The sequence below is a fragment of the Varanus komodoensis genome, unplaced genomic scaffold (assembly GCF_004798865.1).
Source record: "Varanus komodoensis strain SLA01 unplaced genomic scaffold, ASM479886v1 scaffold59_1, whole genome shotgun sequence".
Taxonomy (NCBI): domain Eukaryota; kingdom Metazoa; phylum Chordata; class Lepidosauria; order Squamata; family Varanidae; genus Varanus; species Varanus komodoensis.
Genome location: NW_025336221.1, coordinates 930,344 through 944,891, shown reverse-complemented (window position 1 = coordinate 944,891; position 14,548 = coordinate 930,344). Strand labels below are relative to the sequence as shown.

Below are 14,548 nucleotides of genomic sequence, written 5' to 3'. Positions count from 1 at the left end.
ACTACACAGCTACAATTTAAGGCCTAACAGAAATCAGAATATCATGTTTTATACACCACTGGACAGTACTTGCCCATCTCCCATGAAAGCTAAGAGAAACAAGTATAGCATCCACCTCAGTTATACAGCCAAGTATATAAATATGTATATCATAAAGATTTTTCTTGAGAGTAGCACAGCAGTGTGATGTCAATAAAGGCATTCAATTTCCATTTTTACTCATACAATAAAATTTTTACTTATTCTACTGTAAACATCACACTCACAAGTTGCAAAGAAGAAGCGATTCTATAGAGAAGGCTCTCAATTTTGATGCGGTCGATTTCAGCCTGGCATGCGTCTGGGAAGTGAGTGGGAGGGTACTGGCTGAGGGAAAAAAGGGCCTCCGTGCAGTGCTTCACAGCCACTTCATAATCCTGCTGTCTGAGTGATTCACATGCTTGTTCACATGACTTCTCTGGTCTTCTGTCTGCCATGACTCAGCGACAGAAATCCTAATATGAATCAGGAAGGATTTCAAATGCAGGTTAGCTGTAACAGGAAAATGGTCTTTCAAAGGACACCTCCAGTTCAAAGAGCAGCCACCTGGCCTCTATCTATCCCACCGCTCCTATATTCTGCTCAGGCCTTGGTTACAAGCTGAACAGTTGTCCCTTTTCCTCAAAAACAACTCCTTGAACTGTACATTTGTTTTCATTCTCATGTACTGCCATCTATCCCCAAACCTCTGGGATAACACAGACCTCACTCATACCCACTTGTTGCTACAAGTATCAGTGTTACTGTCATTTACCTTAATTTAGTTGGGATGGTCATCCAGAGTTAGGGGGTCATTCACCCTTGCACCTGTGGAAATTTTTAGACCTCAACCTCACCCAACAGATTCATATATTTTCAATTTGATTTCTCTGCGACAAACTTGAGGTTAATTATGCAAGATTAATTTGTTGCTTTCAGTAACTAACGTCTTTGGACTGATGCAAGATTTTTTAATCTAGTTCTTCACTATGCCCTTTCTTGAGAAAAGGCTGCAAAGCATCAATGTAAAGCACATGCCTTGCAAACAGAAGATTCCCAGGCCAATCCCCGGCTCCTTCAGAAAGGCTGGGAAGGAAGCCTGCCTGAAACCCTGGAGAGCCATGCTGCTCAGAGTGGACAGTGCAGGTCTAGATGGGCCAAGGGTCTGACTCAGTACACTGCAGCTGCCCACCATTCTAAACAGAGCTGAGCATCTCTCTTCCTTTGAGTATTAACTCTCAACAATATTGACCCTTCCAGTTAGGTATCTGAGAATTTAAGACAGAAGCCCCAGAAAGAAAGAGAGAGGGAAGGAAAGGTATTTGGGCTACAGCAGGGTGCAGCTGGGGAACTTGCCCAGGGCAAGATAGCCTCCAAAATCTCAGTACATGGATTAGCACCCTTCAACCTCTCACACTAGATGAGAAACTGCTAGATATTATGCAATGTCAACAAAGCAGGCAGACAAGTTTTCACCCTTGTCTTGACCAATCAATGCTTGACCAAGAATAGATTTAGTTGAATAATAACTAGTCTAACTAAAACGAAAAAATAAACCTGGTTTCATCAGCGTTTTTTTGTCAACTCTCTTGTTCTCCTATGCTATAGGTTGTAAGCATATTTTATAAGGAATTTATATTGCAGTGGTACATTTTTAGGGCCATGAGCTAATTTAAAACTAATTAGAATTAAATAAATGTTGATTTATCAATGTCTCAGTAAAAATGCTTTAATGATATACAGAAGGGCATGTGTGCCACTTTAAGCTTTCAGTTACTTTCTATGACAGTAATATTCCACAATCTATATAGGTGAACAAAAAATTATGTCCCTTTGATTCTGGACCTCAACTATTAAAATTGTCCCAAAAGAGAAATTAATGCTTTAAGTTCAGTAATCAACCCAGTAAACTCAGTATCTTATGCTTAACTCCATTTTTAGCAGAAGTCCCCTTTTAGATCAGCATTCTAGAAACTAATGAAAAGTGCATTATTTTTTACATGCATTCTACTTTGTTCTTACGTGGATTTGAAAAAATGTCCTGATCTCCTAGAAACTGACAGAGGGCCTCCACAGCCCTCATACTCCCAATTTCAACCATGTTCACAGGAATATGTGTTGTGTCTACCCACTTTGTTTGGACTACTGTAAAACACTCTAGAAAGGCCTACCTCTGAAAATTGCTCGGAAACTTCAGCTTATCCAGAATTCTCTGACCAGACTGTTAACTACCTGGCTTGGGACCAGACTATCTGAAAGGTCATCTTCTCCCATATACTCTGCATGAGTGTGTGTGTGTGTGTGTGTGGGGGGGGGGGTGTTCTGTCTCTAGGGGAGATCCTTATCTTGGTGCCACCACCTATAGAAATGCATGAGACAAACTTCTTGGTAGCTGTTCCCAGGCTTTGGAATTTTCTGTCAAGAGAAACTAATTTAGCTCTCTCTTTGCTGTCCTCGTCATCCAATGTCCTATTAAAAGTTGCTCTCATTCTATAAATATTTTGTTTCTCTGGACTGGTAGAGGTTCACCTTGCATATAAAAACACTATTTGCTCCATAATGTTCAAATTAGCTTACAAAATAGATTTTGAGACCTTCTGTCATGGTCAGCTTTCAGATGACATTTGTAACATTTCCAGGACATGGCAATGAAATTTGAACAAATCTTTATAATCTTAAAACAGTTTAAATCAATGCCTAAGCTCTTAATTTGTTTTGAATGGTGAGTGATGTAAAAATGCTTGGAAATGAATCTCTAAAGAAAAGGTTTTCTGAAAACCATTAGAAGAGATCCACAAACCATTGCCACATGAAACTTTAGCAATTACTTTTTACAGCCTGCTCTACAGTTCAAGGCATTAGCATGACTACTCACTATTAATTCATAGATTGTTAAAGTGTTATCTCTTTGATTTAACAGCAATTCATATGAAAGGTTGCAGAGGAGAAGGAATAACATTTTCCATAGCCCACAAACTTGGGTCCATTCAAATTGAACCTAGCACATTTCTGACAGAGCTCAGAAAGCAACATCAGTTTTTTCCATATTAAATTGAAAAAATCCTTCAAAAAACCACAGTTGAAATAATGGGATTGGCAGTTCATCTTCTGATGGATTCACATTTTAAATACCATATGTCATTGCACTACTGAAGCAAAAGAAAAGCATTCACATCTGCTCAACATTTTGTACTACAGAACACACACAAATCCTCAAAAGACAAAATTCTCCTTTGACCACTGTTCTAAGATGCTTTACTCTTTGATGTATTTGTTCCCGTCATGGGGAGGGGACATGTTACAGACCCTACTTTCTAGATGCCGAGAATAAGGAGGTATACTGTGGAAGGTTTCTCTTGCAAAGAACAACCATATATAGATATTGTGGTTTAGGACTAAATTTATTCTCTAGGACCAATACGGTCACTGTACAGCTGTGTGTCATGTTAAAAATATCTTGGAAATTAAGCTCAGCAACTTTCAAGAGCTCTTCCACTTTTCACACTGGCACTTTGTAAAAGTAGCAATACATATATACTGCATGGTAAGCTAGTGCTTGTTATTTCAGCTGTCCAAAGGAGACAGCAAATTTCACACCCCCAAAGAAATACATTGGGTGTGTACCGTGGGAGAAGAGTACTTTTTTCCACTTATATTCTTAAAGAGCACTCCAGGGGACATAATAAAGCTTTAGCTAATACTGAATGTTAGTTAGGTGGTGTTGACACACAAACACCACTGAAGCAGGTCATCCCCCAGCAGTGTACTCTGTGGGAAGAAAATCTGCAAATATAAACAGACTTAATTTCATTTTGGATTAACCCTACAAATGCAATTTGTTTTAAAATTCATAGAAAGGAGTGTGTCTCCTTTAACCAGCAGCTTCCCTCCCTCCCTCCCTCCCTCCCCACACACGCGTGTGTGTGCGTGTGTGTGTCTATGTAAGTAGGCCCCATTTGCACAATCCCCCATAAAGTGTTGTGGCACAAGATCCTGATTTAGGATTAGATCACAGTCCCACTGTTCAGAAGGCTTCCAAATCTCTGAAGCTTGTATAAGAACCTGTAGGGAGGAAAGACATGATTGCATTATTTGTGCAACCAATGGATTAGAAGCTACATTTGCACTATGCTAAAAGAAATCTCTAGGGTAGATTGAAACCTTGGGTTTTTTTCTCCTGGAACCCACAAGCATGCTGCTAGCCATAACACATAGCAAGTTGAACATCCCTACATTAGGCCCTGGCATCTTGATTTTGGAGCAAGTCCCCACTAGGAACGTGCAAGCTAAGGATCTGGGCAAAAAGGAGATCAGCTAGAGCTCTAGGAACAATCTACAGCTGCTATTGGTAGAGGACAAACAAGGGTTGCACATTCAAACAATAATTAGGAAGAAGTCACCAGACAAGTCAGTGCCTGATGAAGCCCCCCAAACTCAGCCATCAGGTTTTGCTGTCTTGCAGGCATATTAAATACAACTAATTTGAAAACAAAACAAAATGGCGGTAACAAAGAAAAACAACACAACAAAATTAAGCAAGAAGAAAAAACGTTGCTATTTAGCATGATAAAGTGGTTCATTGTATTCTGTTTTATTTTAACAGTACACTGTTCTGGTATCTGCAAGGAGAGGAACTAAATAATGTTACCCCTTTGGAATCACAGAGGGTACTGAGCTTAGAAGTTATCAGGTGAAAATAAAGAGGCGCAAACACATCGAAAGCATCTACCTCATTTAGTATAATACAAACATCACCTCTTCTTGACACGTAAGAAACTGTGAAAGAATCATTTCATGGCTGGATAAATAGCTCAGCAACAAGCCAAAAATAAACATGCAATGAGAGTGTGCACAGAGCAGACACAAAGCAAAAGTTTATCATTTGGGAAGCAGCCCATTATCATGTTCTTCTACAACATACTGCAGTAATGGTTTTATCTGATACATTCAAAAGCACCATTTATAAAGAGTATGAAAACACACAAGTGAAATGCATAGCCACTGAAGTTAACAGTCATGTATTTTTCCAATTCATGGTAACAATAAATGTCCTGGATATGATCCACCACCTGGGACAAGCTCACATGATGAACAACTTCAGTTTAAACCTTTCTTCATGCGATTTGACTCCTATACTGTTGTCCTTGTAGAAAGCAGACTTCTTGCCCCCTTGAGCTATAGGTGCAGAGAAGCTGGTTGCCTCAGCTATTTTGTGCAGCTTGTTACCTTCCTGAGAGTTCTGAAAACTTCCTGACCGAGCCTGCTATCCAAATACACATATTTAAGTCACACTGAACTCAGTGGTGTTGCTACTCTCTCAATCTCAGCCCCCTACATGCAATATGAAGACACTGATACTGACCTATCTTTCAGTTTTTCCCCCATAATTTTTATCTCCTTTTGTATCTATCTATATATAATATGTATCAATATATATGTAACAATATAATGTATCAATATTGATATAATATCTCCTTTTGTATCAATATATATATTGATATGTATCAGTGTGTGTGTGTGTGTGTGTAAATAAAAAATTAGGCAGCCTCACAAGGTTATAAAATCCAACAACAAAAGGGAGCAGAAAAGCAAGAATAATGTAGCACTTCTAACAACTTCTTAAGTTGTTGATATTGATCAAGTGTGTTGAACACTCTAACATCTTATATAAATAACTATAATTAATATTAATGTCTCTACAGTGTATCTGGTCTTCCTACTATGCCTTGCTATCAATCAAGATATACCAGGATATATTTTCACCCTCTTGCCCCTCCTATTTTGTATGGTTCTAGTATGATGTTCTTTTTTCTCAGCAGAAAATGATCCAATGAATATTCACAAATCATTATTTTTATCATCATCATAATCATCACAATGCATTTATACAACACCTTTTTCCTCTTCCAAGGAACTCAAGGTTGCTTATATGCTCCTCCTGCTTTCCACTGTATCCCTACAACAACTCTGGGAGGTAGGTTAGGCTACACAGTCATGGACTGAGCTTCATGGCAAGTGGAAAATAGAACCCTGGTCTCCAAAGTCTCAGCCTAGCACTCTAACCATTTATATCACACTTTTTACTTTATACACCTCTAAAGCCTACTTTTACATATTGTATCCTGCTTGATGTCCTTGCTTGCTGTGACTGGCACTACACCCCTCCCCCCAACACACACACACACACCCAGACTGGAGCGATTTGGCTTCTTTATTGCCTGCTTTCTCTCTCCTATCCATATGAAATATTGAAAGGATATGGGTGAAGCTTCACCAGCTTCATCTAACCCTAAGGGAACAAATATTGATTCTGACCTTGCAACCTTTTGAGTGAAAAAACTGGACACCACTGGCAGTGTAACATAACTACTGGAGAGAGATCTGAAATACTTTGAAGGCAAGGGAAGATGGCCATTTTAGAAAGTGCAATGACATGTCCCTTTTTAATTTAAAATTTCCACTGCTGTCAGTCAACCACAATTATTTATACAACAGTAATACATAATTATCTAAATTTATTTAAAGTTATTTTATAACAGCAATAGGAAGGAGAGACTTTCCAAACTAAGAAAAATACCTTCAACACTCAGCTCCTGGTACAGCACAGTGAACAGCTCATAATATCAAAAATATGGGCTGAACAAAAGGTATGGCTTGTTTTTGGAAAAAATACCAAAGAAGCTCATAGGACTTAATTCAAAAGAAATATTTAGCTTGTTGAATTTCTGTTGTGCCTTCCCAAGGGTTCTAGTAAATAATAAAGTTTAAGAAAATGCAATATAAACACAATGCCCAATTGTTGCATATGCTGTTGTAAGTTATGATACCTTATGTCTTTCCTTAACATATGGCTGAGCAAAAATCCACCAGACTTTTACAGCCCCTTTTGGAGGCTAGGGGATTTCTTCTGTTTTCAGGGATAGGAGCACATTTTAATTGGGAGGAACAAAATTCACTAGCATTCTGCACAGTTCTTGGGCTGGTCAACACCATTTTAATTTTTTTTAATAATGCTGCAGAATAATATGATCCCTCTATTTACTAATCACCAGTAGGGGACACCATTTCTTCTGCCCCTGTCCCCAGAATGCCACTTGGAATGATTGTTGTTGTTGTTAGTCGCGAAGTCGTGTCCGACCCATCACGACCCCATGGACAACATTCCTCCAGGCCCTCCTGTCCTCCACCATCTCCTGGAGTCCACCTAAGCTCACACTAACTGCCTCAGTGACTCCATCTAGCCACCTCGTCCTCTGCCGTCCCCTTCTTTTGCCTTCAATTGATCCCAGCATTAGGCTCTTCTCCAGGGAGTCCTGCCTTCTCATTAGGTGGCCAAAGTATTTGAGTTTCATCTTAGTATCTGCCTTCTAAAGAGCAATCAGGGTTGATCTCCTCTAGGGCTGACCTGTTTGATCGCCTTGCAGTCCAAGGGACTCGCAGGAGTCTTCTCCAGCACCACAATTCAAAAGCCTCAATCCTTTTGCGCTCAGCCTTCCTTATGGACCAGCTTTCACAGCCATACATTGCAACTTGGAATGATACTGCATCATAAAACCGTAACAGCCATGATAGATCAGACCAAGGGTCCATTCATTCCATCACTCTGCCCACTCAGTGGTCAACCCACAGCCCATGGGATCCCAAACATGTAACATAAACATGTGACCTGGTGTATAAATTATTCTCAGATGCGTAGATATCTCAACTGCCTATCTACTGTAATCCTATTAAGTATTTATCAGTTCGAAAAGATACTGATCAAAACTAATGGAAAAATAGGCCAGCTACCAAAGAAAATTCAGACTGAGTGTCTTATCCACATTGTGATAGCCGCACCAGATCTTTTGGCCAAGCTACCTCCACTTTGCTCTGTTATCATCAGATGTGGGTACAGCTTGAGAAACAGGAAGCACTACTCAAGAGTGTTAAAATGTAGCAAAAGCTTCAACCTGCACAGTGAAGCTTTCTGAATATAAAACTCCATAGTCACAGTGTGCAGCTATGAGATCATGGTCTGGGTGCAAACTATTGACCATTTGCAAGCAGATTTAGGCATCTAATTCTTATACATCTCTTGAAAATGTTCCAAGAACTGCAACTGACTTTCAATTAACTGAAATTTCTAGACTGTGCCACTCCTGCAAAATGACCAAGAGTGCAAAAGAAACTACCTTACTTTAATCCACCTTGTTCCCTCCCTCCCTCCCTCATTTAATCCAGTCATACAAGGAGATACAAAGGGGGCACAATTTCAAAATTCAATGGATGATTTTAATGATTACAGCAGGTTGCACTTATGCAAAACATCAATAAAAATAGACTAGAAATCTGATTAAGAGGCATACAGTACCTGAAGATTTCATTATAATGACTGATATTTGAGCTGGTAAAAGAAAACAGCACATTGCGTATCAAGTGTAAGAAACTGCTTAATCCTTCCCCCCACTCCTTCGGTACTGATAGCAAGCCAGAGCATTTGCACAAACACTACCAATAATGTATACATGTCAAGTACACAGATTAGAAAATAATAATTTTCAGATATTTCAATTAGGGTCCCTACAGGGTAATTATTCTTTATTTAAAATGCATAGGCAATCTCCGAGAAACCCCTAAGCAATTTTCACAAGGAGAAAATATTTGACGCAGAATATATGTGAAATGCTTGAAGGGTTCTAGCCCAGCAATTTTTTTGAAACTATTCCAGATTTAGCTGAAACCTAGACATTTCTCAGCTGCAGGTGCCATGCATTTGAGACTCATGTTCTACCCACACAGTCAGATGACTGTAATACAATCACATTGAGTTAGGATGGTGATTTCTTTAAGCCAAAACCACTCACATTAACTAAGAGAGCGGTTCTCGATTAAGTCATATCCAAATTTAACCTAAAAATACTAGCTAGTCAGTCACAGTATTATGTCATTTATCTGCCTTACAGTCCTATCTGCTCCATGCCATTTTAAATTATTAATCACACATTACTTATAGCAAGCGTATCAAGGATATACACATGAGTAGACAAATTCCCTTCACTGTGTAAAATACAAGTTGTCCCTGTATAGACGATATACTATGAACAAGGGTGAAGATGTACGTTTGTACCTAGATAGTTCCAGTATGATGTGAGGAAAAAAAGAATGGCCAGGGCTAACATACTCAAGAGAAGCCATTTCACAGAAACATATTGTTGAAAGGAACCTTGGGAGCCAACCAATCCTCTACTCAATACAAAATGAAACTACAGCATCCCTGAAGATCACCATCCGCTTTCATTGGATATATTGGAGAGCTTCAGCTACTGGGCAGTACAGAAAATAAACAAACAATATATTTCAGCAATAAGAGAGTCTACTTTTTCTAGGTCCCCTGTATTTTAGGTGGAGTTGGATCATTCCTGGTTTTGGATTCAATTACACCAATATGCAGATGACACTGACCTCTCTTATTTACATCTCATTCCAGGAAGATTCTTGAGTATCTATCAAAATAATTGCAAGGAGACAGCAATAGAATAAATGTGGACAAACACATCGAAACTGAATCCAGGCAAAACAGAGCTGCTCTTGATCACCAGAGTTTATTTGTGGTTCAACCTTTGTTGGACAGGGTAGCATTCCCCTTGGAAATACAGGTTCATAGTCCTTCTGGACTCAGCCTATGTCCATTCCTGAGGAATGCACATCTGGCCGGGCTGAACATGGCTTAGTTACTGCAATGTGCTCTACACAGGGCTGTCTTCAGAAACTACAATTGATCCAGAATGAATCACCTCAATTGTTAACAAGAGCTTATGTGACTCCTGTGTTGAAACAACAACACTGGTTTCCAATTTGCTTCCAGGCAGAATTCAAAACATTTGAATGGCTTAGGACTAGGATATGAAGGACCACCTTTTCCCATATGAATCTGCCTGGTTATTAAGATTTTATTAGCCCAAAAAGGAAGTACAGTCTGATGCTGAAAAGTAATAATGGTATAGTATGTAACTTCACAATATCCTAAAGTGGACTATGTCAGACAGTTTATTCAGTAACTAGCTGAGCTACTCCCTCAGGTTCTAAAATGTGACAGGAGCCTTCTGCACCACCATCGCCTCCTATGATGCAGTTGCTTCATAGGCATCCCACCTGCCCCGGATTGTCAAAGGGCCACAGTGGGCTCCATAGCATGAGAGGGAGGCATCTGTGGTAATGACCAGGCTCAGGTCAGAGGAGATGAAGGTGGACCTGGTGCTGATGTTTTATTGATCAGTCCACTACCACAGGACTCATCAAATGCACCTGGGTACTTTCAGCTTGGGCATTTGTGACTTGGTTGAATGTACGGAAGAACCAGAGCTGAAGTGGGTGCATGGGCAGGCGGGCCAATGGGATGATGGCAATTGCAGCTACCATGCATACACTCAAGCATCCTCTAGACCTGAGCAATGGTCAGGGTCCAGTTGTCTGGTAAGCTGGACATTTCTCAAATCAGGGTGGATGCTTTGCCATTTGGCAGGAATGTCTGTGCTGGTATGTCATCCAGGCATGCTCTGATGAAGAGGATTGACTAGAAGGGACAGAGAGAGGATTTTTCCATGCTTATGTGGAGACCCAGGTGAGAGAACAGGGTGCACATGGTAGCTGTGGCCCTAGCCAAGGCCTGCCTCGACAAACAATCAGCCAGTCATCCAGGTATTGGGAGACCTGGATCCCGTTTAGGCAGAGATGTACAGAGCACTGCCATGCACTTCATAAAGACCCACTATCTGTAGCAAGGCCAAAAGGGAAGATGGTGAATTGGAAGGCTTCTTCCACAACTTGGAAGTGGTGGAAGCACCTGTAAGACACTTTGATGGTAATATGGAAATAAGCATCCTTCAGGTCCACTAAAGTGAACCATTCTTCCTCTTGTAGTAGCAGTAGATAATTTTGGAGTGTGACCATGCAGAACTTCCTGGGTGAACTGGTTGATGCATCTGAAGTCCATGATGGGCTGCAGTCCCCACTCCTTCTGTGGTACCTTGAAGTATCCTGACTGGTTCTGGGGCCTATGGGCACAATGGGTCATTTTTGAAACAGGGAGTCAATCTTCTCCAGAAGGGAAGCAAAGGGGGTTTTATGTATGATGGTACTGAGAGGTGGGAGATCCTCAAATTCAATTCTATAGCTACATTGGATGATGGAAAGGACCCATGAGTCTGAGGTGATCTCATCTCAACCACAGAAAATGGGCTGGACACAGTGATCAAAGATGGGCAGGGGAGACAATTGGGATTTGGGTCAGTCACAGCTATCTTCTAGCACTGGGCACTGGTGACCTTGATGAGAGCATGGGGGGGCATCACAGGTTGAGGAACTGGCCTGTGTCCTGAGGCAGTAGGGGGATGCAGACTGGACTGGTACTGGTAACTGGGGTGCTACCACTTATTGGAAGTGTAATGTCTAGGTGGTGGTGGCTAGTTCAGTCCATTCCTCCATGTGGTGGCTCTGGCTTTCTGGACTGTGTTCATTTGTTTGTCACATTTAATAGGGTCTCCCTGTCAAATGGCATGTCCTTAATCTGGGCTCAACCCTCAGTAGATAGCCTGGACAACTACAGCCAGGTGTCACATTGGAGGCCTCCTGCTGCACTTGGCTTGGTGCCTGGCCATGTGGATCTCCTGGTGGGAGAGGTGGGATGCCTCAGCTCTGATGGCATTTGCCAGGACCTTCAATTCCTTTGGGAGATAGCTGCAGAGAAAGGCGATCCTGTCCCAAAGCACGAGGTGGTATCTAGTCATCATGGCTTGGTAGTTTGCTATTTAGAAGGTCAATGTGGCAAAAGAGACAAAACATCACCCGATTACATCCAGGCGCTGGCCCCCCCTTGTCACCGGGCAGAGTGCTCCCTCCTGGACCTCCCATGAGCTGATTCCATGATGATGGAATAGGGGCAGGGGTGCTGGAACCTGTTCTTATACCTAATACATATTCTCAAGACTTTTAAGCATCAGGGCCACAGAGGCAGGAGATTTCCATTTCTGCTGTACCGAGTCCCTCAAAGTTGCCAGGAATGGTATGGCTACTGGGTCTGTGGTCTCTGTATAAATGGTCTCGAGGACTGAGTCCTTGGTTCTTCCTGGCTCCTGTTGTGGGTTTAGACCCAGGCTGTGTGCCATTTACAGAACCTGGTTGGAGAACAGTCCCAGGTCCTCTTGAGGTGCCACTGCCTTGTCTGGGGATGACTTAGAAGGCTGAGCTGGTGAGATGAACTCTGGGTATAAGTAACCATCAGAGTCTGATGTTCAGGACCAGGATTTGGAGGTTGATGGGCCCAGGATCTGTGAGGAGACTGCAGTGGTTGTATTGGCAGAGCAGCAAGCACTGGGTCCCCGTGTCTCTTGCAGGCCTGGACATGGTCAATCTTGGTTTGGTCCAGGGGCTAAAATGTGTGCTGGGACCCTGCCAAAATGTGTGGGACTCCACTATTAGCATTCTGGGTACCTGGAGTCATAGGATGCTCAGTGCCCTCAAAAGAAGGCCACACCAAAGTCCCTCCTGTATGGGGGCATCAACCATTCAGTTCTGCTGTCCAAATCAAAGATGGACAAGTGGGAGTAGAATCTGTGCTGGTCAGGCTTGATGGAATGGGCCTTGCTCGGGATTGATGAGGGAGGCAAAGCACGCCTCAGTCCTGAGGCAACAGAAAAGTGCCTGCTGTCTGGGTAGAGAAGGGTCCCATAGTTCACCCTCCAAAAATGATACCGTCAGGGCCACCTAGCGCATTGGTACTGTGGCTTCCTGGTCTCCCCTAGGCACTGGTGAGGAGCAGCATTCAGTGTTGGGATTAGTGTTGGGATTTTGCTCCACATCCGGGACCACAAGGATCCAGTAGGGAGTTTCTTATCATGGTGCTTGGTCTTGGCACATTTGCCATAATTTTTAGCTTTTGTTGCATTGGCCATTTTGGAGGCTCTCACATCCACAAGTTTTTTGGCCTTGGTGATTTTCAGCAATTGACACGGGGCCTGGGGAACAGCCAAAGAGGGACCTGCAGTCACAACAGGGAGTGCTGATGGTGTTGGGGCCTCCACCAAGAATGACTGCTCTAGAAGTTGGGGGATGCCAGTCCCATGAAGAGCTCTATTTTAGAGCTTGTTTTCAGGCTGTCAGCCCAGTGCTTTCTCACTTGCTTGCTGAAGGCCTGGCAGTGGTAGCAGTAGAAGTAGGAGAGCCAAAGTGAGTGTCTATTGGTCAGAGCTCTGAATGCCACTGCTGGGTTGGGAAGGCAAGAAAAAGTGTGCCTGTGAGGGAGTGATGTAGGGCAGGAGAGGAAAGCAGGATAAATAAAGAAGTAGAACAGTAATTCTTTAAAAGTGTTTTTTTTAGGATAAGGAAAGAATGAAAAAAGTAGTTCGAAGAGAAGGTGAGATCTTAGTAGAAGAGAGGACCCACACAAGAAAAAACAAGCGTATAGCTACAAGGAGGAGAGGAGGAACTTCCCAATGCACCCTTGATTGCAAAGAACTGAGGACCAGGTGGGAGCCCCTCCCCTCATGACAGGGAATCCCAAGGTGAGAGGCCCCTGGAAAATACTAATTAATTAGCTTTGGAATCTTTTCAAACAGGCTCCACACATGAACACAGAGTTCATATGTGTGATGCACAGAGATCACAGAGAAGAACTCAACTTTTATCCACAGAACTGCAATTCTTAAATGATGATATATTGCAGACTACTGGTATAGTTTTGCTTATTTTTTGACTAATTTAATCATATGTCATGACCACAAAATAGCAAATATGGCATAATCATATCAAGAATAATTCTGTGTATTTCAGGACTATTCCCATTTCTTTATTTAAGATACTCCTATGACATCTTTCTCCTTCATGGATCACTGCCTTGTCGTGGCGAAGGGGCTTGCATAGCTCAATGAAGCTATGAGCTATGCCGTGCAGGGCCACCCAAGATGGACAGGTCATAGCAGAGAGCTCTGACAAAACGTGATCCACTGGAGAAGGAAATGGCAAGCCGCTCCAGTATCTTTGCCATGAAAACCCCATGGACAGTACCAAAGGCAAAAAGATATGACACCAGAAGATGAGCCCCTCAGGTCAGAAGGTGTCCAATATGCTACTGGGGAAGAGCAGAGGGCTAGTACTAGTAGTGCCAGAAAGAATGAAGCGACTGGGTCAAAGCCGAAAGGACATTCAGTTGCCGATGTATCTGGTGGGGAAAGGAAAGTCTGATGCTGTAAAGATCTATACTCCATAGGAACCTGGAATGTAAGATCCATGAATCAAAGCAAGCTGGACATGGTCAAACAAGAGATGACAAGACTGAACATCAACATCTTAGGAATCAGTGAACTAAAATGGACAGGAATGGGTGAATTTAGTTCAGATAACCATCAGGTATACTACTGCAGGCAAGAATCCCTCAGAAGAAATGGAGTAGCCTTCATACTCAATAAAAGAGTAGGAAAAGCAGTACTGGGATACAATCTCCAAAATGACAGAATGATCTCAGTTTGCCTTGGATTCAAACTGAGATCATTCTGTC

At 42.0% G+C, this 14,548-nt stretch overlaps 1 protein-coding gene across 3 annotated transcripts in view; it reads right to left on the bottom strand.

Annotated features, from left to right (window-relative positions):
• The window catches only part of HELZ (helicase with zinc finger), a 148,518-nt gene that overhangs the window by 125,037 nt on the left and 8,933 nt on the right, over positions 1–14,548 (bottom strand). The window contains exons 1-3 of one of the 3 annotated variants that reach the window (XM_044449537.1): positions 2,190–3,858; positions 794–846; positions 267–494 (exon numbers count right to left, since the gene is read on the bottom strand). In XM_044449537.1, the coding sequence (XP_044305472.1) occupies positions 267–476 (210 nt within the window). In that variant the 5' untranslated portion in view covers positions 477–494; positions 794–846; positions 2,190–3,858. Of the gene's footprint in view, positions 1–266; positions 495–793; positions 3,859–14,548 lie in introns of those variants that run through there. The other 2 variants (XM_044449539.1, XM_044449538.1) reach the window with 2 other exon arrangements.